Genomic DNA, 27,840 nt, shown 5'->3' with positions numbered 1-27,840 from the left:
TGCAGGTCAAAATGCTTCCTTTAATGTGATTCATGTTATTTCAACGACTTTTAGGTTAAACTCAGATTCCCAGTTACAGGTGGCCTTGGCTAGTTTTATCCGGGTAACATTTGAGGCTGCACATGTGATCACGGTCTTGGGTTTCCTCTGAGGTGTTAAAAGCCATGTCTCTTGAGGTACTTGGCTCGCGCAAGGACATCATTGCAGAAGTCACAGCTCAGGTCCTGGCTGCTTTGGACATAGCCAGCACCCCCACTGTAGGCACAGAGTCCACCTGAAATGCACGAGATGATAGGTGAATACTGACCTAGGGTACTCAGCTCGGCAGTTAACTCTGAGTCTCTTTACTAACTGCCTATCAGGAGGCAGCTGGGGAATCTGGTGCACTGTAATACATTTGTCCCTATTAATTCTGTGCTTGAGACAACTGACTGACAGCGTTACACGTACCTCTCAGGTACTGGTCAGGGGTCCAGGTTGGAAACCTCCTCTGGATTTCTTTGATTCTAGTAGTCAGAGCTTCAGTCATCTGGGAAACCTGAGACTCACTAATCCAGTATGCGGGAGCGTGAGAGCCAGGTTCCTGGAAGGAGGGAGGCAAAGAAGCCACGTAAGCTGGGTGGGAGGGTGATCTGGCTTCTTGGGCTCAGTGGCGCTTGTTCATTTCCTTTCTCTTATTCTCCTTTCACCTTTGATGGAACCAATGCCACCTTCAGTCTCCCTGTGAGGTAGGTTACATACGGTGGTCATAGCCTCCCTTATGGGGAACAAATTTACCAGATAGATGGAGAGAACAAACCACTGACAGTGCACAAACTACATTCGGGACTCATGGTCAGAATATCCTACAGTGCCAGGCTCATGCCTGTAATCCCAGCACTTTGGGAGGCCGAGGCAGGTGGACCACTTAAGCTCAGGAGTTCGAGACGAGCCTCAGCAACATGGGAGAACTTCATCTCTACAAAAAATACGAAACTTAGCCGGGCGTCATGGTGTGCGCCTGTAGTCCCAGCTACTTGGGAGGCTGAGGTGGGAGGATCACCTGAGCCTAACAGGATGGATCGATTGAGCCTGGGAGGCAGAGGTTGCAGTAAGCCATGATTGCTCCACTGCATAGCCTGGGTGACAGAGTGAGACCCTGTCTAAAAATAAAAAAAAATAAAAAATAAAAAAAATCTGCGGTAAGCAGGACAAAGAACAGAAGGGAAAATCCCCAGATCCATGCAAGCACAGAAACCCATGATGAGTATCCTTGGGTTGACCTATGCTCATTATAAGAATGAAAAAAAAGCACACCCCTAGGTGGAGAATTCAGATGCGGAGACACGCGATATACGTGCTAGCATGCAAAGCAATAGCACATGTGCATGCAGGAGACCCCGAAACATGCATAACAGCAACAGCCATCCCCTCTCTCATACGAATAATCATATAAGCTTTCCTTGAAGGGATTTCCCCATGTCACATGAGGCTGTCTCATTCTCCACCCAGCTACCAGAGTGCACTTTTGCTTTGCAATACACTTCTTCGCCTACTTTTACTTCGGACTTGTGCCCCAATTCTTTTGTGCAGCAAAGTCAAGAACTTGACCTGGCCCTCCAACAGCACCTGGAGATCAAACAGTAAAGCTATTTATACCGGTTAGAATAGCTACTGTCATGCAAAAATGCAAAAGACCGGTGCTATAATTTGAATGTTTGTCCCCTGTGAAACTCATGTTGAAACTTAATCACCGATGTGGCAGTGTTGAGAGATGGGGCCTTTAAGAGGTGATTAGACTGGCCGGGCGCGGTGGCTCAAGCCTGTATTCCTAGCACTTTGGGAGGCCGAGACGGGCGGATCACGAGGTCAGGAGATCGAGACCATCCTGGCTAACACAGTGAAACCCCGTCTCTACTAAAAAATACAAAAAAACTAGCTGGGCGAGGTGGCGGGCGCCTGTAGTCCCAGCTACTCGGTAGGCTGAGGCAGGAGAATGGCGTGAACCCGGGAGGCGGAGCTTGCAGTGAGCTGAGATCCGGCCACTGCACTCCAGCCTGGGCGACAGAGCGAGACTCCGTCTCCAAAAAAAAAAAAAAAAAAGAGGTGATTAATCTATTCATAGATTAATGAAGGGGTGGCCTGCCCCTCCACACCTGTGGGCGTTTCTCGTTAGGTGGAACAAGAGACTTGAGAAAAGAAACGAGACACAGAGACAAAGTACAAAGAAAGAAAAGGTGGGCCCAGGGGACCAGCGCTTAGCATACAGAGAACCTACGCGGGCACCGGTCTCTGAGTTCCCTCAATATTTATTGATCATTATCCTTACCGTCTTAGAAAAAGGGAGGTGGCAGGATAATAGGATCATCGTAGGGAGAAGGTCAGCAGTAAGACATATGAATAAAGATCTCTGTGACATAAGTTTAAGAAAAAGTGCTGTGCCTTGATATGCATACGTAAACATCTCCATAAACCTTTTTAGTGCATAAAGAGCAGCATTGCCACTAGCAAGTCCCACCTTTCGCCCTAAGGCGGTTTTCTCCTTTCTCAGTAAACAGAACATACAATCGGGTTTTACACCGAGATGTTCCATTGCCCAGGGATGGGGAGGAAACAGATGCTTTTCTCTATTTCAACTGCCAAGAGACCTTCTTTCCTCTTATACTAGTCCTCCTCAGCACAGACCCTTCACGGGTGTCAGGCTGGGGGACGATCAGGTCTTTCCCTTCCCATGAGGCCATATTTCAGACTATCACATGGGGAGAAACCTTGGACAATACCTAGCTTTCCCAGGCAGAGGTCCCTGCGACCTTTGGCAGTGTACGTGTCCCTGGGTACTTGAGATTAAGAGAATGGTGATGACTTTTAACCAGCAAGCTGCCTTCAGGCACTTGTTTAACAAAGCACACCCTGCACAGCCCAAAATCTGTTAAACCTTGAGTCACCACAGCACATGTCTCTTGCAAGCACAAGGTTGGGTCGGTCACAGATTAACAGCATCTCAAATACAGAACAAAATGGAGTCTCTTATGTCTACTTCTTTCTATACAGACACAGTAGCAGTCTGATCTCTCTTTTCCCCACAGATTAATGGGTTAGGGGGTTCATGGTTCTCACAGGAGTGGGGCTGGTGGCTTTTTAAGAAGAGGAAGACAGACTAAGCCAGTACAGTCAGCCACTCACCATGGGAGGCCCTGAGCCACCTTGAACTCTGCAAAGGGTCCCCACCAGCAAGAAGGCTCTACCAGATGTGTCCCCTTGACCTTGGGGTCCCCAGCCTCCAGAACTGTAAGACATAAATTTTACTTTTCATAAATTACCCATATTGAGGAACCCATGTTATTTTATGTTGCTTATTCTGTAAAAAGCAACAGAAAACAGACTAAGACAACGAGGGTTGGTGAGGATGTAGAGAAACTGGAATCATTGTACATTGTTGATGGCAATGCAAAATGGTGCAGCTACCGTGGAAAACTATACTGTGGTTTCTCAAAAAATTAAAATTAGAACTACTATACAGGCTGGGTGCAGTGGCTCACACCTGTAATCCCAGAACTTTGGGAGGCCAAGGAGGGTGGATCACCAGGCAGGAGTTTGAGACCTGCCTGGCCAAAATGGTGAAACCCCATCTCTACTTAAAATACAAAAATTAGCCAACTGTGGTGGTGGGGGCCTGTAATCCCAGCTACTGGGGAGGCTGAGACAGGAGCATTGCTTGAACCCAGTAGGTGGAGGCTGCAGTGAGCTGAGATCATGCCATTGTATTCCAACCTGGGCAACAAGAGTGAGACTCTGTCTCAAAAAATTAAAAAAAAAAGTAAAAATGAATACCATATGATTTAGTAATCCCCTTTCTGGGTATTCATCCAAAAGAATTGGAATCAGGATCTCAAAGAGATATCTGAGCTCCCACATTCATCGCAAAGCTATTCCCAAAAGCCAAGAGGTAGAAACAACGTAAATGTACCTGACAGATGAATGAATAAAGAAAATGTGGTATACACATATCATGGAATATTATTCAACCTTAAAAAGAAGTAAATTCTGCATTATGTGACAACATAGATGAACCCTGAGGACACTATGTAAGTGAAATAAGCCAGTCACAGAACAAATATACTGCATGATTTCACTTATATGAGGTATCTAAAATAGTTAAGTTCGTAGAAGCAAAGAATAGAATGATGGTTGCCAGGGGCTGATGGGGAGAGGGAAACTGGGAGTTGCTAATTAATGGGTATAAAATTTTAGTTATGCAAGACAAGTAAGACCTAGAGATCTGATGTATGACATTGTGCCTATAATTAACAACACCGTATTGTACACTTACACATCTGTAGACAGCATTAGCCTTAGCAAACTAACACATGAACAGAAAACCAAATACCACATGTTCCACATGTTCGCACTTATAAGTGGGAGCCAGATGATGAGAACACATGGACACACAGATGGGAACAACACACAATGGGGCCATTGGATGGTGGAGGGAGGGAGGAGGGAGAGAATCAGGAAAAATAACTAATGGGTAGTAGGCTTAATACCTGGGTGATGAAATAATCTGTACAACGAACCCCATGACACACGTTTACCTACGTAACAAACCTGCACATAAACCCCTGAACTTAAAAGTTAGGAAAAAAGGCTTTCTTTTTTTTTTTTTTTTTTTGAGACGGAGCCTTGCTCTGTCGCCCAGGCTGGACTGCAGTGGCCGGATCGCAGCTCACTGTGAGCTCCGCCTCCCGGGTTTACGCCATTCTCCTGCCTCAGCCTCCCGAGTAGCTGGGACTACAGGGCCCGCCACCACACCCGGCTAGTTTTTTGTATTTTTTTAGTAGAGACGGGGTTTCACCGTGTTAGCCAGGATGGTCTCGATCTCCTGACCTCGTGATCCGCCCGTCTCGGCCTCCCAAAGTGCTGGGATTACAGGCTTGAGCCACTGGGCTTTCTTTTTTTTTAAAACTAGGTTTGTGACTGTAAATCTCCCTTAAAGCATTTTTACCGTATCTCATAGCTTCTAATATCTAATATATTTCTATCATCCTGTTTTAGTTATTTTTAAGTTTCACTATGATTTGTTTCTTTAACCTAAAGAGTTACTTAGTGTTGTGTATGTGTGTGTGCATGTTTAAATTTCCATATGATCAGAGATAATTTTAATTTTTAAAATTATCTTCTAGCATAATTGTATTATTGTGAGATCTGAAATTTTTGAGGGTTTCTTTAATAGATGATATATGATCAACTTTTGTAAAATGTTTCTCATGTGCGTAAGACAATTGTATATATCCTAATGGATACATAAATAATTATATCCCCCTCCTTCTCTCTTTTTCCTTCCAGCTCTCCCTCCCTCCCCCAATTAACAATCAAGCCTGTTAATTGTGTTCTTGTTACATCTGTTAATTGTTTTACTTATTTTTCTTCTATATCTTTGCCGGTTTGTTTATTGTATAACCTGTAAATAATCAAGAGAGATGTGTTAAAATTTCCTACTATGATAGCGGGTTTATTATTATAGTAATAATAATTTATGCTGCATATATTTTGAGGTTATTTTACTGGCGTCTATTTGTTTTAAATTGCTTTACTTCCTTAACAAATTCAATCTTTTTGTTATGTCATGATTCTCTCCATCCCAAATATTTTTTCTTCTAAAGTGTATTTTATTTAATGTATCATAGTTCTCAACATTATTTTGGTTATTGTATTCCTGGTAGGTCTTCTTTTTACCATACTCTTACTTCAAACTTTTGCATATTCAAATGCTTTAAGGGTTTCTCACACAAACCATGTAAATCTGAATTTGGGCTTTTAATCTCATTCATACATCTGTGTCTTTAAACCAGTAGGTTTCCTCTATATTTATTGCAATTATTAATATCTTGTAGTTGCTACTATCATCTTAATTTGTTATTTCAATATGTCCCTCTTTTTCTACATTCCTTTTGACTCCTGTCTTAATTATAATAATAATAATTATTATTAAAATAATGGAGACAGGGTCTCAGTCTCTCACCCAGACTGGAGTGCGGTGGCGTGATTTCAGCTCACCGCAACCTCCGCCTCCCAGGCTCAAGCGATTCTCCTGCCTCAGCCTCCTGAGTAGCTGGGATTACAGGCACCCCGCCACTACTGCCTGGCTAATTTTTGTATTTTTTGTAAAGACAGGATTTCACCTTGTTGGCCAGGCTGGTTTCAAACTCCTGACCTCAAATGATCCATCCACCTCAGCCTCCCAAAGTGCTGGGATTTTAAAGATACGAGCCACTATGCACAGCCTATTTTGTGACTGAAACTATGTCTCACCCTAAATAAGGCAAGGACTCTCTGATCCCTTGGCTCCCCACCCCTGCTTGCGGCACCCATCATATTGACCAAACCTATACCCCGGCTTTTACTTAAAATGTGGTCCAGGAACCAGCAACATCAGCAACAACTGAGAACTTATTTAGTAGAATTGCAGAACTTTGGGTCCCATTTCAGACCAACTGAATCAGAATTCTCATGTAAGCAAGAGCTCCAGGTGTTCATATGCACAATAAGCGTCTAGAGTCAGTAAACTAGACTTAACAACAACAACCAAAAAATCTGTGGCCAGGCAAAGTGACTCACTCCTGTAATCCCAGCACTTTGGGAGGCTGAGGCAGGCAGACCACTTGGGTCCAGGAGTTCGAGACCAGCCTGGGCAACATGATGAAACCCCATCTCTACAAAAAATACAAAAATTAGCCAGGCATGGTGGCGCATGCTTGCAGTCCCAGCTACTCAGGAGGCTGAGGAGGATCACGTGAGCCCAGGAGGCAGAGGTTGCAGTGAGCTAAGATCGTGCAACTATACTCCAGCCTGGGTGACAGAGCCAGACCCTGTCTTAAAAAAAAAAAAAAAAAAAAAAAAAAAATCTGTTAAGATGATAGATCTCACGTTAAATGTTCTTGCCAAAGAAAAAAGGTAATAAAGTTTCAAGGTTTGGGCTAAGGAAGGGACGAGCAGACATTTCACTGCTGCTTCAGCGTAAGGGTGTAACTCAGTTAATGACTGAGTTAGTGTAGGTAACAGTGGGATGCCCTTCTTCAACCTGCCAGTGCAAACCCTCCAAACAGGCCAGAAAGGAGTTTTTCTGTCTGAACTTGTCATTCTTTTTCCAGATGGTCTGATGTCTAAAGGGACTTCTAACCCTTCTTATATACCTTTGATTACCACTTCCATGTAGGTTTCATCATATTTGGGAGAAATGTCCAAATCTAGAGAATTCTCTTTTTTGTTTTTGTTTGTTTTTTTGAGATGGAGTTTCCCTCTGTCGCCCAGGCTGGAGGGCAGTGGCGCGATCTCAGCTCGCTGCAACCTCCACCTCCCAGGTTCAAGCAATCCTCCCACCTCAGCCTCCCAAGTAGCTGGAATTACAGGCATGCACCACCATGCCCAGCTAATTTTTGAATTTTAGTAGAGGTGGGGTTTCACCATGTTGGCTGGGCTGGTCTCGAACTCCTGACCTCATGTAATCCGCCTTCCTCGACCTCCCAAAGTGCTGGGATTATAGGCATGAGCCACCGTACCTGGCCCAAATCTAGGGAATTCTTATTTCATCTTCAAAGGAGATGGACTCATCCTTTCCTCAAAAACCAGATTTTGGCCGGGCGCGGTGGCTCACGCCTGTAATCCCAGCACTTTAGGAGGCCGAGGCGGGCGGATCACAAGGTCAGGAGATCGAGACCACGGTGAAACCCCGTCTCTACTAAAAATACAAAAAATTAGCCGGGCGCGGTGGCGGGCGCCTGTAGTCCCAGCTACTCGGGAGGCTGAGGCAGGAGAATGGCCTGAACCCGGGAGGCGGAGCTTGCAGTGAGCCGAGATCGCGCCACTGCACTCCAGCCTGGGCGACAGAGCGAGACTCCGTCTCAAAAAAAAACAAAAAAAACAAAAAAAAACCAGATTTTACAAAGGAGACAAAACAGCACAGCAGAAATGATCCCAGCCCTAACATCACAAAATACTGTCCTTGGTCCCAGTTCTGCCTCTTGCAGCTGCCATGTGACTCTGCAGCAGAGACTCCTTCCTTGTGATTCTATCTCCTCACTTGTCAAGGATGGATCGCGTGCCCCTCACCTCATCAGATTATTGGATGGGTCTCCAAATCCAAGTAAAATAAAGTATTTGAAAGTACTTGAAAAGTATCATACAAAAAAGTCAAGGGAAGCAAATTTAAAGAGATCATCGAGAAATACATTTTCCCAAAATCTTAAAAAATGACTGCAATACTCACAGGTTCCTCAACAACAACCACCACAAAAGCAGTGTGAGATCAATGGAAAAAAATCGAGCCTCATTCTCACCCCGGCCATCACTGATTCCCTGGTGCAGAGTTAATTCCACAGTGGATTAGTGACCAGTTCCCCAGAAGTCTCTATCTGACAAGTGATACCAGGCAGAATTCATGCGAAACTAAAACTCAATCTTCAGAACTAAGAATTGTATAGAAAAAAGATGGGGCCGGGCGCGGTGGCTCAAGCCTGTAATCCCAGCACTTTGGGAGGCCGAGACGGGCGGATCACGAGGTCAGGAGATCGAGACCATCCTGGCTAACACGGTGAAACCCCGTCTCTACTAAAAAATACAAAAAACTAGCCGGGCGAGGTGGCGGGCGCCTGTAGTCCCAGCTACTTGGGAGGCTGAGGCAGGAGAATGGCGTAAACCCAGGAGGTGGAGCTTGCAGTGAGCTGAGATCCGGCCACTGCACTCCAGCCCGGTCGACAAAGCGAGACTCCGTCTCAAAAAAAAAAAAAAAAAAAAAAAAAAGAAAAAAGATAAAGGAAAAGAAATTTAACATTTTTTGAGAATCCAACGGATATCAGGTACTTTTTTTGCATTATGTCATGGAATCTTCATAATCATGCTGTAAGAATGGCATTCTATAGGTAGAGAAACTAAGGCCCAGTGAGATTAAATGGTTTATTCAAGATCACATGGCTACAAAGTCACTGAGGAGAAATTTAATCCATGATCTTTCTCTTGGACCACTTAGGTCCAGAAATCCAGAATAGGGTGACCCGGATGATATTCTGGAAACATGGCATTATTTACTGTGAAAAGAAATTGTGGCTCAACATGAAGCAGAAATATTGCTGCTCATATCTCTCAGGCAGAACTTTGACTGTCACAGCTCTAAAGAGCTTCATTCGTGCTGTGTTCTACGAAGCTTTGCCATCATCCAAAAAACAAAGCAGTGGTGCCACATAGCAGAATGGCCACATGTGTCAACAGATGGAGAGTTACCTGCACCATGCTAGTCCTATCGCCCACGTTGACCAGAATTTTGTCACCAGGAGACTTCCTGGACAAGATACCAGCGATCACGGCAGGATCCACGCAGTACTTTTGGCCGATGGTTTGCATCGTGGGTTGATATTTCAGGAGGTATGGCATGTCTATTTCAGCCAGCCTTTCAGAAGCACGAACTCCTAAACCAAACAAAAGGAAGGATGCAGCTTGGTGTGACTTATGCTGCAACGGGAGCTCAAGGGAAGAGAGAAAGAACAGTCCAAGGATCTGGGTAGTGGTCGAGGACTGAGAATCCCAGATTTTGGTCTTAAATCTTTCGTAGTGGCCGCTCCCTGACCTGAGGTTAGGACTGTCCTCCCGTGAACTTGAGTCAGCATCTCCTGAGCCAGGGTCCCCTATGGCTGTCAGTGCCTTTGGCTGGGCTCTCAGGGGCTGCTCTGGCCCGCCCACGACAATTCCATGGCGATAGGAACCATTGATCCCGTTCTGAGCACACCAGTAAAATAAAACATGTCTGCCTATCAGCTGCAACATGACACGAAGGAGAAATTCTGCCAAACCCTTCAATAAGTCTTTAGATAGTGTTCCTCAACAAGTTTGTTCACAGTTGCACAGTTTTCCACTCCTAAACGACACCAAGAAATCATGCGAGTTTAAACCTTTCTGAAATAATAAGAATGCTGGGCAAAAGGAAAGCCAATATTAATCTACTTGGCTAGCCTTGCCTTCTAGGTGCTTTTATGGTTTAAAAAGAACTCTCGACCGAGCACAGTGGCTCACACCTGTAATCCCAGCACTTTGGGAGGCCAAAGAGGGAGGATCACCTGAGGTCAGGAGTTCAAGACCAGCCTGACCAACATGGTGAAATCCCATCTCTACTAAAAATACAAAATTAGCCAGGCATGATGGCACATGCCTGTAATCCCAGCTACTCGGGAGGCTGAGGGAGGAGAATTGCTTGAACCTGGGAGGTGGAGGCTGCAGTGACCCGAGATCACACCATTGCACTCCAACCTGGGCCACAAGACAGAAACTTCATCTCAAAAAATAAAAATAAAAACAAAAAATAAAAATAAAAACAAAAAATAAAAATAAAAACAAAAAATAAAAAGCACCCTTATCCACATTGTGTCGGTCAAAGCGCACAACAACACTGTAAATACTGTACTGCTAGCCCCCTTTCCATGGATGCAGGAGGCAGCTAAGTGACTTGTTCAAGAAGCAGAGCTTTGGGACCCCATACCCAGAACCCAGAACTCTTTCCAACAGTCAGTAGCGTGAGGCATGGGGAACAGTGAGAGCCAGGGGGACAGGTTGAGAGGGCGAGAGCTCATAACTACCACAGTAGTTCAGGCCGTGATGTCTTCCAATCCCACAAGATGCTCCAGGGGTGTCCAGGGTTTGGATGTTTCCATAGCATCCCCAGTTGCTGCTTTCAGACAAGTCTACAAGTTGAGAAAAGTTCAGCCTAAGGCACGGAACCAGTTCTTATCATTCTGCCGTCCATGAATGAAATTACGTTAATAAAAGTAACTATAATAAAATCAATTACATCACCTTCACTCTGCAACTGAAACTCTTTTGAAATTTAAATGAGACATATCCCAATAAATGATCACAAAAACTTCCTCAATACTCAATTCTCACCTGCTCTCCTGCAGACATGAGTAACTATTGGAGCTACTGAAGCAGTTACACTCTTTGTAAAGCTCTGGTGCCTTTGATGTTGTCAGCTGGTGTCTTGGAACACATCAGAGAGGATCTGTTCCCTGTAAAGTAGTCCTCATCTGACTTTTTTTTTTTTTTTTTTTCTGAGACAGAGTCTGGCTCTGTCACCTGGTCTGGAGTGCAGTGGCACGATCTCGACTGTTTGCAACCTCTGCCTCCTGGGTTCAAGTGATTCTCCTGCCTCAGCCGAGTAGCTGGGATTAAAAGTGCATGCCGCTAACCCAGCTAATTTTTGTATTTTTAGTAGAGACGAGGTTTCACCATGTTGGCCAGGCTGGTCTCGAACTTTTGACCTCAAGTGATCCGCCCGCCTCGGCCTCCCAAAGTGCTGGGATGACAGGTGTGAGCCACCACACCCAGCCTCATCTTTCATCTTACATGAACTCTGAGCACTTCTCCATCAAATACTCCTAACTTGTTGCTCTGATGAAATATTTATGTTTGCTCTGAAGAAACAATATAAAACTTGGATGTCTCTGGGATATCAACCCAGATCCAAAGTAAGGCACTGCTTGTAAATGGGGATTTGAGGCTGGTTACACTTTCTCTCAGGTACACTTCTAGATAAGAGCCGAAGGCTGCAGAAGGGAGTGAAGGAGAGAGGCATGGGACCAGTCTCCACATGGGATCACCCACTTTCCACTTCTTCCCTTTCTCTCTTTATCCTTTCCATCTCTCTCTACCTGTCATTCCAGTCATCACGGAAGGGGAGGAGTGGTTTCAGACACTCGGGATTTCACAAAGGCCATTGAAGAGGAGAATGTTCCTTCTCTTCACCCCAGGAGGAGGGTGCATGAGTATTTCGATCTACAATTCACACAAGGTGGGTGCACAAGTATTTATAATATATCTACAATTCACACCAGAATGGGGGCACATGAACCAGTACTGAGATACCTACAGTAGGCAGGAAATTGCTCCTTTTGAGAATCATGTCACCATTATAAGGCTGTAAGAATGTCTCATTAGATTACCTTTTTATTTATTCATTTATTTATAGACAGGGTCTCACTGCCACCCAGGCTGGAGTGTAGTGGCATGATCATGGCTCACCACAGTCTCAACCTCCCAGGCTTGAGCTGTCCTGCCACCTCAGTCTCTCAAGTAATTGGGACCACAGGCACAAGCTACCACACCTGTCTAATTTTTGAAGAGATGGGGTTTTGCCATGGTGCCCAGGCTGGTCTCAAACTCCTCAGCTCAAGCAATTTGCCCACCTCAACCTCCCAAAGTGCTGGGATTACAGGCGTGAGCCACTGCACCCAGCCAGATTACTCTTTTCAATGTATTTGATCCTTTAAAGTAGATTAGATTATCAAACCTTAATGATTTGCAGATCTTGGGAGATATATCTATTGCATATAATCACATGTTCGTGTATTTACATAAATGCATTTTCAGGTTCTATTTTCTTAAAACTTTATGGGGTTGATAAATACTCGTCTTTTGGAGTAAATACTTCTACTTTACAAACTTGTGATAAGTAACCTAAGAGAAATGTGGAAATGAAAAGACTCGATCTTTTATGAATATACTAAAAAGTAAACCAGCTGACATGTTCTTTTTTATTTTTTAAACAGTGCACCTTTATCTTTATGACTGGTGACAAATGCCCTTAGTATTGCAGTTGATTGCCTTCACTCCTTGGTTCCTGCCTTGTGAACCTCTCCCTAGCCACACTCTCTGATCCTCAAAGTTCTTTGTATTCCCGATGCTTAGCACCTGGTAGGCATTTTTAAATATTTGTTGAATGGGTCAATAACTAAATGAATGACTATAAGACCTCATCTGATAAATATATTGAATTTAGAGTCAGGAAAATGTAGCTTCTCCTGAGGAACTTTGCTTCCTCCTTTTATTAAAAAACAAGTAGGCCAGGCGCAGTGCATCACCCTGTAATCCCAGCACTTTGGGAGGCCTGATTGTGAGGTCAAGAGTTCAAGACCAGCCTGGCCAACATGGTGAAACCCTGTCTCTACTAAAAATACAAAAATTAGCCGGGTGTAGTGGCAGGCGCCTGTCATCCCCGCTACTTGGGAGGCTGAGGCAAGAGAATAGCTTGAAACTGGAAGGCAGATGTTCCAGTGAGCTGAGATTGCGCCACTGCCCTCCAGCCTGGGCGAAAGAGCAAAACTCCATCTAAAAAAACAAAATCAAAAACAAGTACGTTCTCTGTTTCCTCCAGCTGCAAAGCTGAAGTTCAATCACAGCAACTGAATCAGCCTCAATGTTCAGCTTAGTCACCTGTTCTCAGTTGGCTTGATTCTGGTTTTCTATTTGAATTAGTCTTATTCATTAGTCTTATTCTGGCAACCACCTCAATTCTTCTATGGAAATATATGCTCTAGAAAGAAATTCAATTTGGCATTTTTTATAGTGGACAATGAGCAGCTGTCGATGGTGTATATTTAAAGTCTGGCTTCGAGCAGTGCTGTTTTAAGCCCACCTTGCATTCCAGAGAACCCCACTCTTTTGTAGGACATCTGGGGAGAGGCTGCTTGTTGGTGGCTGTTCCTAACTCCGGGATTTGTTGGACAGTTTAGGAAAAAAAAAAATAATGTTTTTGTTGCATTTTCAAGTATTAGAAGTGCCATTATGTTCCTACGCCTATCCTTCCTATCTCCAAAGTCATTTGGAAAAATCAGCCACACTCACCTGTCAGGGCAAGGAGGCCCAGCAGCAGCCACAATGCAGACATGATGACGATCTGGCTCTACGGCTCCTGAAACACTTTTAAAACAAAAATTAGCTTGAGAATACAAAAATGTCAATCATCATCATAACAACATGTAATGTTTCTAGAGAAGCAGGGGTGAAAAGAACAAATTTCCCCCATATCTGACCTAAGAAAATGAATGATTTGAATCATAGTGGAAAAAAGCAAAAGTAGGACAAGTAAGTACTCCATTCATCCTTTCAATTAATCTAAAAATGAGAAGACTCTTACTCAGCCCACAGGAACTCAACATACAGTCAAGTTACCAACCACTTTCTCTCAAGAAGGCAAGAAGCTTCGAATCTTAACCACGGAGAAACATACTGACCTGGCTCCAGACCCTGAAAAGCAAATTTCTGGTGCTCATACCTCATCCCAAGAGCCTCTTGATTATCTCCATTATCAAAAGGAGAATTTTGTATGGGTGATTTCTTGGAATTTAGGTCCCTTCTTCTTGAGGTTTGAGGAAAGGCCACACTTTCCTCAGTGCCCTGGAATGTACACAGGTTGGAAAACATTTCCCACTGCTCTAATCCCAGCCGGGAATCACAGACCCCCTTTATCACCTTGAGCCGTGTTCCCCATTCTCCCTCTGTAAAACCCCAGTGTGGCAACAAACCTGGACTGGAGCCCGGGGAGAATGGAGAGATGAGCTACCTCCACCAGCAAATCCCCAAGAAGCTGGCTCATGGGCAGGGGTCCCGGGATTGAACTCATGAGGTGCTCACAAGACTGGAGAATGAAACACCTGGCCACCACGGAGCACCCGCTCATGTGCTCTCTCTCTCTTATCCCCGCCATTCCCCTAGTCACCTTCCACGAGTACAGACAGCCCTGGTTCTCCTACTGGCTACCAAACCAATACACAAATACCACCCCGGATAGTTTGCTGTTGACCTCAGGGAAAGGTAGCGTTTCGGGACCCTTGTCTCCAAAGCGCCTCCCACCAAGCCCTCCCACTCCAGCATGTATGTCTTCATTGCCCCAGTCAGCAGAGCCCGGCAGCCTAGCATTTTGAATTATTACTGTCATTACATGTGGGACTGTGCATATAAACATGGCACTTAGTACTTTCATGATGCTTTTCTCATCTCTTTTGTTTTGAAGTTAATCGTATGGGTTGTTTCTTTCAAACACCCAGGAAGAGATTACATCTCAGGATAGAGAGGCTTTAAGGAAGTCATTTGAAGCCAGGTGTGGTGGCATACACCTGTAGTCCCAGCTACTTGGGAGGCTGAGGCAGGAGGATTGCTTGAGCTCAGAGGGTCAAGGGTGCAGTGAGCTATGATCACACCACTGCACTCCATCTTGGGAAACAGAGCAAGAGCCTGCCTCAAAAAAATAAAAATAAAAATGGAAGTTATTCGATTTCTGTCTTCTTAAACTGAGGGAGCATATGCCCTTCAGATGCAGTCATGCTTTTTGTTATTCTCTCTACAACATTGAGATAGTCTGTCCGATTTTGCTTAGTTGAGCAGAAAATGTCATGCTCAGTCCCAACACCGAAAAGACTCAGGGACCTGGAATCTTAGCTGGGTCTGCAGGAACTCTCAGATTTAATCACCCAACAGGAGTCATTTGTTCAGCACCCTGAGCCTCCAGCAGTAAACATGAGAGGACAACCAATCCCAGGAGAAGAGAATGGAGAAAGAGCTGCTTGGATGTAAGAAAAGCTCATGGCCTCATGAAAGTGCACCACTGGCTTTATGGAAGGGCCCTTCAGGAAAAAGCACTGCTCACATTCAAATGCTCCACCCAGAGTATTTCACTCTTTTTGCTGCTTTTCCAGGAAAGAAAAATACTTCCTCTTGGAAATCCAGGTGGAAGGGCCAGCTTTTATTGTAACAGGAGAACTACCTTATTTTCCATGCTTGGAACTAAATACCTTTGTTGAGAAGTCGCTTTAATGAAAGAGTCTCTGTAAATACATGTGCCACCTAATGGAAACACAGAATTACTTTCTGGTTGCTCCTGGGACCGGGTCATCAAGGTAAAGTTTTTCAATTTCATCAGGGAAGAGCAAGAAGTGACAATGGACTTTTTCTTTTTTTTTTTCTTAGAGCCAGAGATTCACTCTGTCACCCAGGCTGGAGTGCAGTGGCGCGATCATGGCTCACTGCAGCCTTGACCTCCTGGGCTCAAGTGATACTCCCACCTCAGTCTCCCAAGTAGCTGAGACTAGAGGCATATGCCACCATGCCCAGATAATTTTTTAGTTTTTTTGTAGAAATGGGTCTCACTATGTTGCCCAGGCTGGTCTTGAACTTCAGGCCTCAAGTGATCCTTCCACCTCAGCTTCCCGAGTAGGTGGGATTACAAGCTTAAGCCACCACACCTAGCTTGGAATTCTTAAATGGATGAACAGTGTATTTTGTCCATAAATAAGCATGCTGAAGCAACCCAAACTCTATGGCCCAACTTTACAAGTGCTGAAAAGTACCGTATGTTTAGAAGAGATTGTTGAGACATCACTCAGGTGTGCTCAGAGAGTGTCTGTCAGTTCCCTATGACTCATTCGTTAATTCCCCTGTGGCTTCCTGCTTAAAACTATTATGAAGATGTCAGACCAAGGCAGCACAGTGGTCACGATGTCGGGCACAATGTCTCTGGTAGCATCCCTCTTCTCCCTACCCAGAGAGCAAAATAGTAACAAACAGCGAGGAGGTGTCAACAAGCTGGAGCAACAGGCCTGCCAGGCACACTGGAAACTGACAACCAGAGCAGCCCTCAGGAGCTACCTCACGTTCCTGGCGGCTTGGATGGGGACATCTTCCTCTACTCACCCTCTCTCCACTGAGTACTTTGGAATTCCCAAAGCACTGTGCAAGTTTGTAAGGCATAATGGACCATGTCTTCTTCAGTTCATCAATGTTTCTGGAGAAGGTGGAAACAGGTATCTTTGGTCTCATGGTTTTCTCACCTTAGAATCTTTTCCATGAATGCTCTCAATCTTTACCTTAACCTTAAACAGCATCATTGCAGGTCACTGGGGCCCTCCATCCAGCCCAGAAATGTGACGGATTAACACCTCAACATGCTGAGCAATGAAGGTGCCCCTGCCCCCTTGTGGTGTCCCCATCTAATCATGAGAGAAGTGAGAACTGCTGTATGCATCCACATTAGGTATGGTCTCCTGCTCTAAGCTGTGTTGTAACCTTTGTTTATTGCTAACATGTCTCTGTGCCTATCTACTCATTGTGTGCTGATAGGCCTTTCTTTTTTTCATGTTTAATTTTAATTTTATTTTAAATTACTTTTTGGTTTGTTGGGGTTTTGCTTTGTTTTGTTTAAGACAAAGTCTCACTGTGTTGCCCAGGCTGGAGTGCAGTGGTGTGATCTTGGCTCACTGCAACCTCCGCCTCCTGAGTTCAAGTGATTCTCTTGCCTTAGCCTCTCGAGTAGCTGGGATTATAGGCATGTACCTCCACGCCCAGCTGAATTTTGTATTTTTAGTAGAGAGAGGGTTTCACCATGTTGGCCAGGCTGATCTCGAACTCCTGACCTCAGGTAATCCACCCACCTCAGCCTCCCAAAGTGCTGGGATTACAGGCATGAGCTACCGCATCTAGCCCCTGCGTTTTTTGCTTTTTCTTTTTTTCTTTTTTCTTTTTTTATTGAGACTAGGTCTCACTCTGTCTCCCAGGCTGGAGTGCAGTGGCCCAAAATTGTGGAATCATCTCACCATTATAAGCCTGTAAGAATGTCTCATTAGATTACTCTTTAATTTTTAAAATTGTTTTAATTTTTTGTTGTTGTTTTTTGGGTTTTGTGTTTTTTTTGAGACAGGGTCTCACTGTCACCCAGGCTGGAATGAAGTGAAGTGCTCTTGGCTTACTGCACCCTCGACCTGCCTGAGGTCAGGTGATCCTCCTGCCTTCACCTCTGAGTAGCTGGGATTACAGCCGTGTGCCACGATGCCCGGCTAATTTTTGTATTTTTAGTAAAGACAGGGTTTTGCCGTGTTGGCCAGGCTGGTCTCAAACTCCAGGGCTCAAGTAATCTGCCTGCCTCAGCCTCCCAAAGTGCTGGGAACCACCAGCACCAGGCCTATTTTTAAATTATTTTTAATTTTTTGTTTTTTTTTACTTTTCACTTTTTTTAATTTTTTTAATTTTTAAAATGTTTATTTCATTTTTTAAATGTTTAAATTTTTAAATTTGTTAAAGGCCTTTCCAGTAGCATCACGTCGTACTCATCCTCCTCTCGCTATTCTAATCTTCTCCCTCCCTACATACACACACACACACACGTACACACACACACACGTACACACACACACACAGCAACACTCCAGCCCATTGCCTCACAGATTGCTAGGCACCAACAGGCCTACAATTAAAATAGTAATAGCAATGCAGTCATGAATATAAAATAATATAAATTATTCTGCCACTAAGATCCTGTTTTCTTGAGAAAAATATAACTTTTTAGAATAAAAACATAAGGCAGCAACATGAAGGCTCATTTTAAGCTGTTACGTTGTATAGACTTGCACTTTCACACGGCCTGTGAAAATATGTATTTACTGAATTTGGATTGTGATCAATAATGACCAGCCTAGAAGACCTCTGAAAGTTTGATCATGCTCTTCCCTCTGGGCAGGCACAGCCTTTCCCTGCAGAGACAGACTGTGAGCTGGAAGGGAGTTCCTTCTCTCAGCGTGTCCTCTGTGCCTGCTTTTCCCATTTGGGTTTTTGAGAGTTCAGAACTCCAGGAAGGATCTTCCTATGCTGGAGATTTCCCTGCGAATGTTTCATTCTGCACAAAGAACAAATCAGAGAGACCTTGGCCTCTCTGTTCCGTCTGTGGACTCTAGAGGCTTATCTGTCTTTTTATTCTGTTAGCCGAGACTGTTAGACATGTTGGCCTTGGTTCTTTCACAGGTTGCAGAGAAAATAAGACTGTTACAGAACCAACACTTATGGCGTATGGGTTAATGTAGCGTTGGCAAGACTGCCCATGAGGTCAGGCAAGGGATTTACCATCCGGCAAAATACAAGCACCTCAGTCTTTTGGCTTTCGGTTAACAAATGCGACATCGCATGTGGCCCTATTACAGCTACAGTTAAGTGCACACACATTTCTTTTCTCCCATTATTCGATTTGCACATGCTCACACATAAAAAGTAACGATATACTTGCATTAAAAGAAATCTAAATTTTGAAACATATTGTAATGAACAGGAAAAATTATTCTATCATCTACATATCTTTTCAAACGTGGGTTTTCCTGGCAAGGTCCTTAAGTTTCGCCTGAGTCCAATATTCCTTAGGCAGCAGCGACACAATGATTGCCAACTGATCACCATACACTGGATTTTCATCCTAAATAAGCCCGAGTGTAAGATCCACGCCTCTGCTTCACACTCACCTGTCTTCAGTCAGTGCTCCTCCTTAGAGGTGGTGAGCCCACAGCGATTTATATAGAGTCCTGTTCTCCTTTTAAAAGTGTTGATCTCATCCTCTTTTGGAGAGATTTATGACATCTCATAAATTATAATAATAATCATAATAATTATAAATACTTTGAACTTATATAGGGCCTTTTATTCAAGAATGTCCTGGCATTTTGCAAACATTAACCAATTCGTTTCTTGCCATACCTCAGAAGGCAGATCCTGGTGAAACTAGGCCGCATAAAACTTAGAAACTAGGCCTCATAAAAAAAAGAACTTAAAAAAAAATTAACACCAGGTGGCTCTGGATAGGGTCCCACCCTGCCTCAATAGGGTCCCACCCTGATAGGGTCCCACCCTGCCAATTCCGGGAAACAACCTCATGGGGTCCCACCCTGCCAATTCCGGGGATCCCACCCTGCCTCGAAGTTCCCGGAATCAACAACTCCAGGAAAAAACCTCATAAGGTCCTGCTCTAACCAATTAGAACAAGACACCTTGCTCAGGCCATAGACAGACCCAATTACCACGCGCCTAAAGCTTTGTTTGAATTTCGCGCCCTAAGCTGTGTTTGAACTTGTGTTTGCCTATATAAACAGCCTGTAACAAGCAGTCAGGGTCCCAGGGCCAACTTAGAGCTTGGGACCCTAGCGCGCTAGTAATAAATAACTCTCTGCTGTGAATCTCATGTCGGTGATCCTTCGCGGCGACCCCTGCCCAGGAAGGAATCGACAGTTCGGTTCCAACACTGGTTGTAGTTTAACTTTGACACATTCAGGTTCAACACTTGTTTTTATTCACATCAGTTGATGGGAATATGCGTTAGGTAAGAAAGCAAGGAAGGAAGAGAGAGAGAGAAAGAGGGAAGGGAGAAAGGGAGGACGGGAAGGAAGAAAAGGAATAGGAAAGAAGGAAGGGAAGGGGGAAATTGAACTTGACACTTGATGTGTCAGAAACTCATTATTAGTTTGTATTTCAGGTAAGCAGAGCTCCTAGACTGGGGTTGGCAACTTTTTCTTATAGGCCCATATAGGCTTTTGGGCTACGTGATCTTTGTCGTAAATACTCGCCTCTGACATTGTAGCACGAGAGCCATCATAGATAATATTTAAATGAATGGCCATGACTGTTCCAAAAAACTTTCTTTACCACACAGGTGGTGGCCCTAGGGCCTTAGGTTGCTGGCACTGTTCTGAACTACCGATACCAATCCACAGGTCCTCAGTTCAGCCACATGGGGAGAGGTGATCGGCTGGATGATGCTATTTTATAGACACCCAGGACCTACATCGTGTTCCAAATGTCTACATCAATAAGTACTTTGAGAGGGTTCGTATGAAGTTTCCAGGAAGGATTATTTCCCCAGTTGTGGAAAGGGTGCATTTCATGACTGAAAGAGGGAGCCCCTCCCTCACCACGCCCTGTGCCCCAGTTCAGCTGAACAGCTTGAATTTCCCAAACACAGCACCATTGTTTGCACTAGGCCTTCCTACAGGCTCTTTCCTTTTTATCTAACCCCTCAGGGACAGGGGCTGTGTCTCATTTGTCTTTGTAACACCAGCGTGCAACACTCTGCCTGACACATATTAGACACTCGATAAAAAACATGGAATCGATGGCGCTTATCGGCTGGTTGGTATATAGTCTGACTCTTCTGCATCCTCTGCCTTAGCTCCTTCCCCACACCACACCTCAAACACAAGCTCCATGAGAACTGTGAATCTGGCTACTTCATTTATAAGACTGAGTCTTCAGTGCCCAGATAACAGCCTGGCACATTGTAAAGTGTTTAGTAAATCTCTGTGGAATCAGTCAATGAATGAAGAATTCCTACAACCTCACCCAGCAAGATTTGAACTGGGTTTCCAATGCTGGGCCCCAGGTTAGACGTGGGTTCCTTGTGTTTCAAGCAACATGTGGATATTTCTACCACAGCACCTACAGCACTTGGGTCTGTTGTTGTCTTGAGAACAAAAACAAAGGCTTTTTTCCCCGTTTTCCTTATGGCACATAAGGGGTATTCAATACATGTTTATGGGTAGCAGGATGAGCCGCGGACAAAACTCCTCAGACACCAGATTAAAGAAGGAAGAGGTTTTTTTATTCGGCCAGGAGCGTCGGCAGACTTGCGTCTTAAGAACCGAGCTCCCCGACAAAGAAATACTTGGCCTTTTTAAAGGTTTACAACTTTAAGGGGTCCACGTGAAGGGGTCGTTATAAATCGAGCAAGAGTGGGAAACGTGACTGGGGGCTACATGCATCTCAGCTAACAGAACAAAAAGTTTTACAATGCTTTTTTCATACAGTGTCTGGAATTTACAGATAACACAAGTAGTTTAGGCCAGGGGTTGATGTTATAATTATTACTTTGTTTAACTCCTAGGGCCGGGTGGTGGTGCCAAGGTTGTCTGGCTATTTATCTTACTTTTGTTCCTTTCTCACTTTCCTCCTGTCTTGTGAACGAGGCAAGGTGTGAGGAGGAGGGCAGCAGGAGTAGTAGCGGTCTCCTTCCTTAATGGAACGAGTAAATGAATGATTTAAAGCGTATTGATGACTTTTTGGAAGTCACTGACTCTGCATCCTCAGTGGAGACATGGAGGGTTAAGTTTCTGTTGTTCTCGGCCGGGCACAGAGCCTCACGCCTGTAACCCCAGCGCTTTGGGAGGCCGAGGCAGGTGGATCACTTGAGGTCAGGAGTTCAGACCAGCCTGGCCAACATGGCGAAACCCCATCTCTACTAAAAATATAAAAAATAGCCAGGCATGGTGGCAGGCGCCTGTAATCCCAGCTACTCAGGAGGCTGAGGCAGGAGAATCACTTGAACCAGGAGGCAGAGATTGCAGTAAGCCGAGATCATGCCAGTGTACTCCAGCCTGGGCCACAGAGCGAGGCTCCATATAAAATAAATAAATAAATAAAAGATCTTGTTGTTCTCTACCTGTGGCTGAGATGGTGAGACCACAAGGCAGGGCACCGTGAGCAAGGATCCAGATTTGGACACCCTGGGAGTTCCTGAACTTTTACTCTGGGAGGGGAGTGTGAGAACACTGGATTCCTCTCTGTTGTTGGCAGAGTTGGGGTAAAAAGAGAACTAATGCACCCATTAAAAACTATATCCTGACTCCCAAAATGCAACTCTTTCATTTTTTTTCCAGCAAGCTCTAGCACATACCAACAATTCAAATGTATCACGGTGTGGGGAAATTTGGGGATGCCCGGCCCCACCTACAAAAGCACGCTGTCATCAGCCCAGAGGGCCACGTCCGCATCCTGGGAGGTTCTCCTGGGCAGCGGCCAGCATGTTGACTGGCAGTGGCTCCACAGAGACGATGCCCACCTGCGTCCTCAGGCTTGTTCAGTCCTTGCCAGCCCCTGTATAGATAACCTTCCTTTCAAAGAGCAGGCATACACTCTCAAATACTCACCTCCCAGACAGAGGGAGGATCCGAGACAGCCGGTGTGGGAGTGGAGGAGGTATTGAAAAGAAAGCTAGGTTGGGCATGGTGTTTCAGCCCTGTAATCCCAGTACTTTGGGAGGCTGGGAGGGAGGATTTACAGGAGTTCAAGGCCAGTCTGGGCAACATAGTGAGACCCTCCATCTCTACAAGAAATGAAAAAACAAAACAAAACAAAACCATAGCTGGGCATCATGGCTCACACCTGTAACCCCAGCACTTTGGAAGGTTAAGGTGGGCAGATCACTTGAGGTCAGGAGTTGAGACCAGCCTGGGCAATATGGTGAAACCCCATAGCTACTAAAAATATAAAAATTAGTGGGGCGTGCTGGCCATCTGTAATCCCAGCTGCTCAGGAGGCTGAGGCATGAGAATTGCTTAAACCTGGGTGGCAGAGGTTGCAGTGAGCCGAGATTGAGATCGTGCCACTGCACTCCAGCTTTGTTGAGAAAGCGAGACTCTGTCTTAAAAAGGAAAGAGAAAGGGAAGGGAAGGGGAGGGGAGGGGAGGGGAGGGGAGGGGAGGGGAGGGGAGGGGAGGGGAGGGAGGAAGGAAGGAAGGAAGGAGGGAGGGAGGGAGGGAGGGAGGGAGGGAGGGAAGAAAGAAAGAAGAAAGTGCTGGGATTACAGTGAGCCACCACGCCCGCCGGACTGGAGTAAGGGTTTTAAAGGAAGTAGAAGGAGCAAGGAAAAGCAATACCCCCACATTCTCACCCTGAAGTAGTTTAGAGTTTGAAAGAATGAGTACTCTCTACTTGAGATACAAGGGAAACAGTGTCCTCAAGAGAAACCAGGTACAGTTAAAGCCAGGAGTCACAGGAGACCGTCAATAAAGAAGCACTCTCAGGGAATAGGGGAGTTTGCTAAATCATGTGGCTGGACTTCAGAGAATATAAAGTTTTGTCAAATAATTAGACAGGAAAAGGATGTTGGGGAAAAATCAGAATATTATGGTGATGTTGATGAAAAGAGTTAAACTTTGTAAAATATTTTAAGAGATGTATTCTGCGCCAAATATGAGTGACCATGGCCCGTGACATGGCCCTCAGGAGGTTCTGAGAATATGTGCCCAAGGTGCTTGGGGTACAGCTTGGTTTTATATGTTTTAGGAAGGCATGAGACATTAATTACATTTAAGAAATACATTGATTTGGTTTAGAAATGGCGGGACTGGCCGGGCGCGGTGGCTCACGCCTGTAATCCCAGCACTTTGGGAGGCCGAGGCGGGCGGATCACGAGGTCAGGAGATTGAGACCATCCTGGCTAACAGTGACACCCCGTCTCTACTAAAAATACAAAAAATCAGCCGGGCGTGGTGGCGGCGCTGTAGTCCCAGCTACTCCGGAGGCTGAGGCAGGAGAATGGTGTAAACCCGGGAGGCGGAGCTTGCAGTGAGCCGAGATCGCAACACTGCGCTCCAGCCTGGGTGAGAGTGAGACTCCATTTCAAAAAAAAAAAAAAAAGAAAGAAAGAAAAAGAAAAGTCACAATATACAGGGTTAAATAAAATCCATCTGATGACAATTTAAGGTTTGTAGGGCATGAATCGCTAGACCCCTTAGGTAGGAATTTGGGTAAGATAAAAAAATTGGAGCTTGGTCCTCAGTGATCAAGTATGGTTGAGAATAGGAGAGAAAAGGGGCTTATGCTTTGGGTGGTGATCAAAGAAACCAGTAAAGTTCAGCAGAGAGGGTTTCTGCATCAGACAAAAGTGCAGCCTCCTTAATCATCTGGCAGGGAGGGAGGCATCTCAGGTAGGGAGCAAGGAAGTCCAAATCCAGTTATTAGGCGCTCGGGAGTGGGTAGTCATCCACCAGCTGTGACTCAACGTTTCTGGTTCTAGTTAAAAATAAAGCATCACACCAAGGAACACAGGGCCAAGGGTAAGCTAGGACACGCCCAGGTCTGCTCTGCCGCGCCCCCTGCAGGATCCCGTCCACACACGCACGCAGGAGCAGCCGCTGGTGCGAGCTTGGGCCCTTTTGCTTCCCTCCTACCTGCCCTCTGCTGCCACAGGTTCGAGCCCCACCTGCTTTGTCTCCCACCGCCAGCCTATGGAGGTTCCCTCTCTGGTCCTCCGTGTCCCACGGGTAAAATGGACGTAGCGTGTCTAATTGCGCATGTTCCCGCAGTGATGTGAGGGACTGAAGGGCTTTGAACGCTGTCGTAAGGGAAGGCGCCTGGGGCACTGACTTCGTCCCCTTTTCCCAGTTCCTGCTCAGAGCCGCTCTCCCAGGCCCCCGGCCCCTAACCGTATCCCAGCCCTCCGATCAGCCTTTGCCTACTGAGGGCAAAACTACGGGGTACAAGCACAGGGACTGCGACGTCGCCCCATTGCCTCTGTCTTCCATTTCCCCTGCTTGGTCCTAAACCCGGAGACGGGGCCCTGTGCCGACTGGCGGGGCGCTCCCGGGTTCGGACGCGGCGCGGGTCACAAAGCGCGTTCCGGCCTGGAACGCCCGGAGGAGATAAAAGCCGCGCAGGCCCCGCACTCGCCGCGCACTCCGGCCGTTCCGACGAGAGAGCGCTGCACGCGTGAAAATGACTCGAAAGCTGCCCCGCATCTCCGCCCCCCAGCCCCGGCGCCCGCTCGGCGCCACCCCGCAGCGCCCTGGCCGTCGGCTCTTCTTTCCTCCCATCCGTCCTCAGTTTCTGGACCCGCACACCACGCTCCTGTTCCATCCCACCTACTCGTCCTTCTGCCCCATCTGCTACCCGTCTCTGAACCAGTTCGTGCCCGTCCACTACCCCGTCGTGGGCATCGCCCTGCCGACCTCTTCGTGCGTGCATCTTCAGAAGGGCTGCATCTGCCGCCCGCACGTCCGCTGGGGCCCCAACTTCCACTACATCCCTCCCTATCCCCCCACGCCCCCGCCCAGCCCCTGCTTCTAGAGCCTGCCTGCAGCCCGCCCCCCGCCCCCAGCCACCCACGCGGCCTGACGATCCACGACCCCACGGAGAGGCCCCTGCAGGGACCGTGCTCGCGCAGCGAAGGAGCGGACCCCGGGGTCCCCACGGCCTGGCTGTGGACACGGGGACGCAGGACCACGGACACCCACCCTCGGCCTCCGCTGCCTGCTCAGCCGGCCGGGCCCGCCTCTGCATTTGGAACTGGCTTCCCCGTGGGCCTTGGTGTGGAACCCCCAGCAAACTGCTGGCCCGAGACGGAGAAGGGAGAGCACGAGGAAGCGGCGCCTCTGCTCGCTGCGAGGGAAACGACTGGCCAAGGTGAGGCCTAACCACATGCCCATGACCCCCGGGTCTGTCCCATGACCGGAAGCCCTTTCCTGGAGGGGTAAAGGCTGGATCGCAGGAAGCTGGGGCTGTGGGAGCGCTGTTGCCTGGAGACCGCGTGGGACGCCGTTGCCTGGAGACGGCAGAAGCCCGGGGCCAGGGAGAGAGGCACGAGGGAGCAGAGAGCGCATGGAGCCCGATGGAGCAACGCCAAGGCCATGGCGGGACACCCCAGGGAGAAGGTGACCCAGGATGAGGTCCGTCAGAACCAGATCTTGCAGCAGCTGTACTTCAAAGAGCTACCAGCCCGGAACGTCTATGTCCGGCATCACGTGAACTCCTCCACGAGGTCCACAGATCACCAGGAAGCCCGTGTCTTGGCATGGTAACCTGGAGGAGCCTGGAGACGCCAGGTGTCAGAATCTCATTCACCACGCTGCCCAGGGACCAAGGAAGAAGGACCCAGACACAGACTGAAAATTAGGAAACTGCATGGGACTCAGAGCCCTGGCTCAACCCAGAATGCCCGGATCGCAGGCTGAACCACTGCAGGGTCTGCAATGACATCGCTCTGTGCAAGGCTCAGATGTGGGGGCTGGGAGACGCTGATCGCCACCAGTGACATCCCAGCGGTGGACTGAGGCCCTGGATTTCACGTCCAAAGTGTGCACTGCCCCGAGAAATAAATGTTATTTTAAAGCCAAATAAATAAAAATTAACTAAGTTTTAGATGTTGGAATTTTGTAGTATGATTTTTCCCAGGAATTGTTCCCCATCTTCAGTCCTCCTGTAGTACAGGTGAGTGCCATGAGAGTAACCATGGTGACCTAGAGAGTAATATGTTGACCCTGCCTCCTCTGCCAGTCCTTTGGATCAGGGATGGGAAAGTGACCCCAGCTAGGCTAAGAGACAGCACAGAACCAAGAGAGAGCGGTGACTGTCTCTCTCCAAATTGCTGAACTGATGAGGACATGTGGACTTACTATCGGTATTAGTCTGTTCTCATGCTTCTAATAAAGACATACCCAAGACTGGGTAATTTATAAAGGAAAGAGGTTTAATGGACTCACGGTTCAGCATGGCTGAGGAGGCCTCACAATCATGGCGGAAGGCAAAGGAGAAGCAAAGTCAGGCCTTATACCGCTGCAGGCAAGAGAGCTTGTGCAGGGGAACTCCCCTTCATAAAACCATCAGGTCTTGTGAGACTTATTTACTACCATGAGAACAGCAGGAGGGAAATGGCCCCCACGAGTTAATTATCTCCACCTGGTCCTGCCCTTGACATGTGGGGATTATTACAATTCAAGGTGAGATTGGAGGGGGGCGGGGTGACACAGCCAAACCATATCAGTATCTATTGGTATTCTAGACCAGGGCCAGCACCTCTTTCTAAATAATTTTTTTTCCCCTTTTACTCTAACCTTTCCTTTTACTCTAGCCTCTATACTCTAAAAAATAATGTTTTGGTTTTTTTTTTTCCTTTTACTCTAAATCATGTTTTCTAGGAACACAGTAGTGGCCGTTTGTTTACCTGCTGTCTATGACTGCTTTTGTGCTCTAACGGCCAAGGTGAGCGGTTATGAGAGAGACCTCATGACCCTCAAGCCTATGTGACCAGTCCCTGAGGAACTCCAGAACTTAGGGGCTGGGTAGAGGAAAAAGCTGATAAATGACACCAGCTAAGAGAGGCTGTAGAGTAATGAAAACCAGGAGAGTGTCATATCATAAAGGTTGGGGCCTTTTCAAAAACCTGCCAGGCCGGGCATGGTGGCTCACACTTGTAATCCCAGCGCTTTGGGAGGTCGAGGCAGGCGGATCACGAGGTCAGGAGTCCAAGATCAGCCTGACCATCATGGGGGAAACCTCACCTCTACTAAAAATACAAAAATTAACCAGGTGTGGTGGTGCGCACCTGTAATCCCAGCTACTCAGGAGGCTGAATCGCTTGAATCCAGGAGACGGAGGTTGCAATGAGCCAAGATCTCGCCACTGCACTCCAACCTGGGTGACAGAGTGAGACTCTGTCTCAATAAATAAAATAAAATAAAAATAACA

General features: G+C 46.4%; 1 protein-coding gene across 2 annotated transcripts; it reads right to left on the bottom strand.

The window, feature by feature from the left end:
* On the bottom strand, window positions 1–25,736 carry LOC105490085 (lysozyme g1). 2 transcript variants are annotated; one of them, XM_011755389.2, is made up of 6 exons: window positions 25,611–25,736; window positions 13,642–13,716; window positions 10,599–10,703; window positions 9,253–9,437; window positions 451–583; window positions 1–274 (listed from the first exon to the last, which is right to left on the bottom strand). In XM_011755389.2, the coding sequence occupies exons 2-6, from the start codon at window positions 13,682–13,684 to the stop codon at window positions 156–158; spliced, it is 585 nt and encodes a 194-aa protein (XP_011753691.1). In that variant the 5' UTR covers window positions 13,685–13,716; window positions 25,611–25,736; the 3' UTR covers window positions 1–155. The 2 variants fall into 2 exon arrangements, with proteins under 2 accessions (XP_011753691.1, XP_070933379.1); XM_071077278.1 differs by lacking the exon at window positions 25,611–25,736 and adding an exon at window positions 24,581–24,716.
* Window positions 25,737–27,840: the final 2,104 nt, after the last annotated feature.

Source organism: Macaca nemestrina, chromosome 13, assembly GCF_043159975.1.
Source record: "Macaca nemestrina isolate mMacNem1 chromosome 13, mMacNem.hap1, whole genome shotgun sequence".
In the NCBI taxonomy this organism is placed as follows: domain Eukaryota; kingdom Metazoa; phylum Chordata; class Mammalia; order Primates; family Cercopithecidae; genus Macaca; species Macaca nemestrina.
Note: the sequence above shows the minus strand (reverse complement) of the source record. Positions and strands in the feature narration are given on the sequence as shown.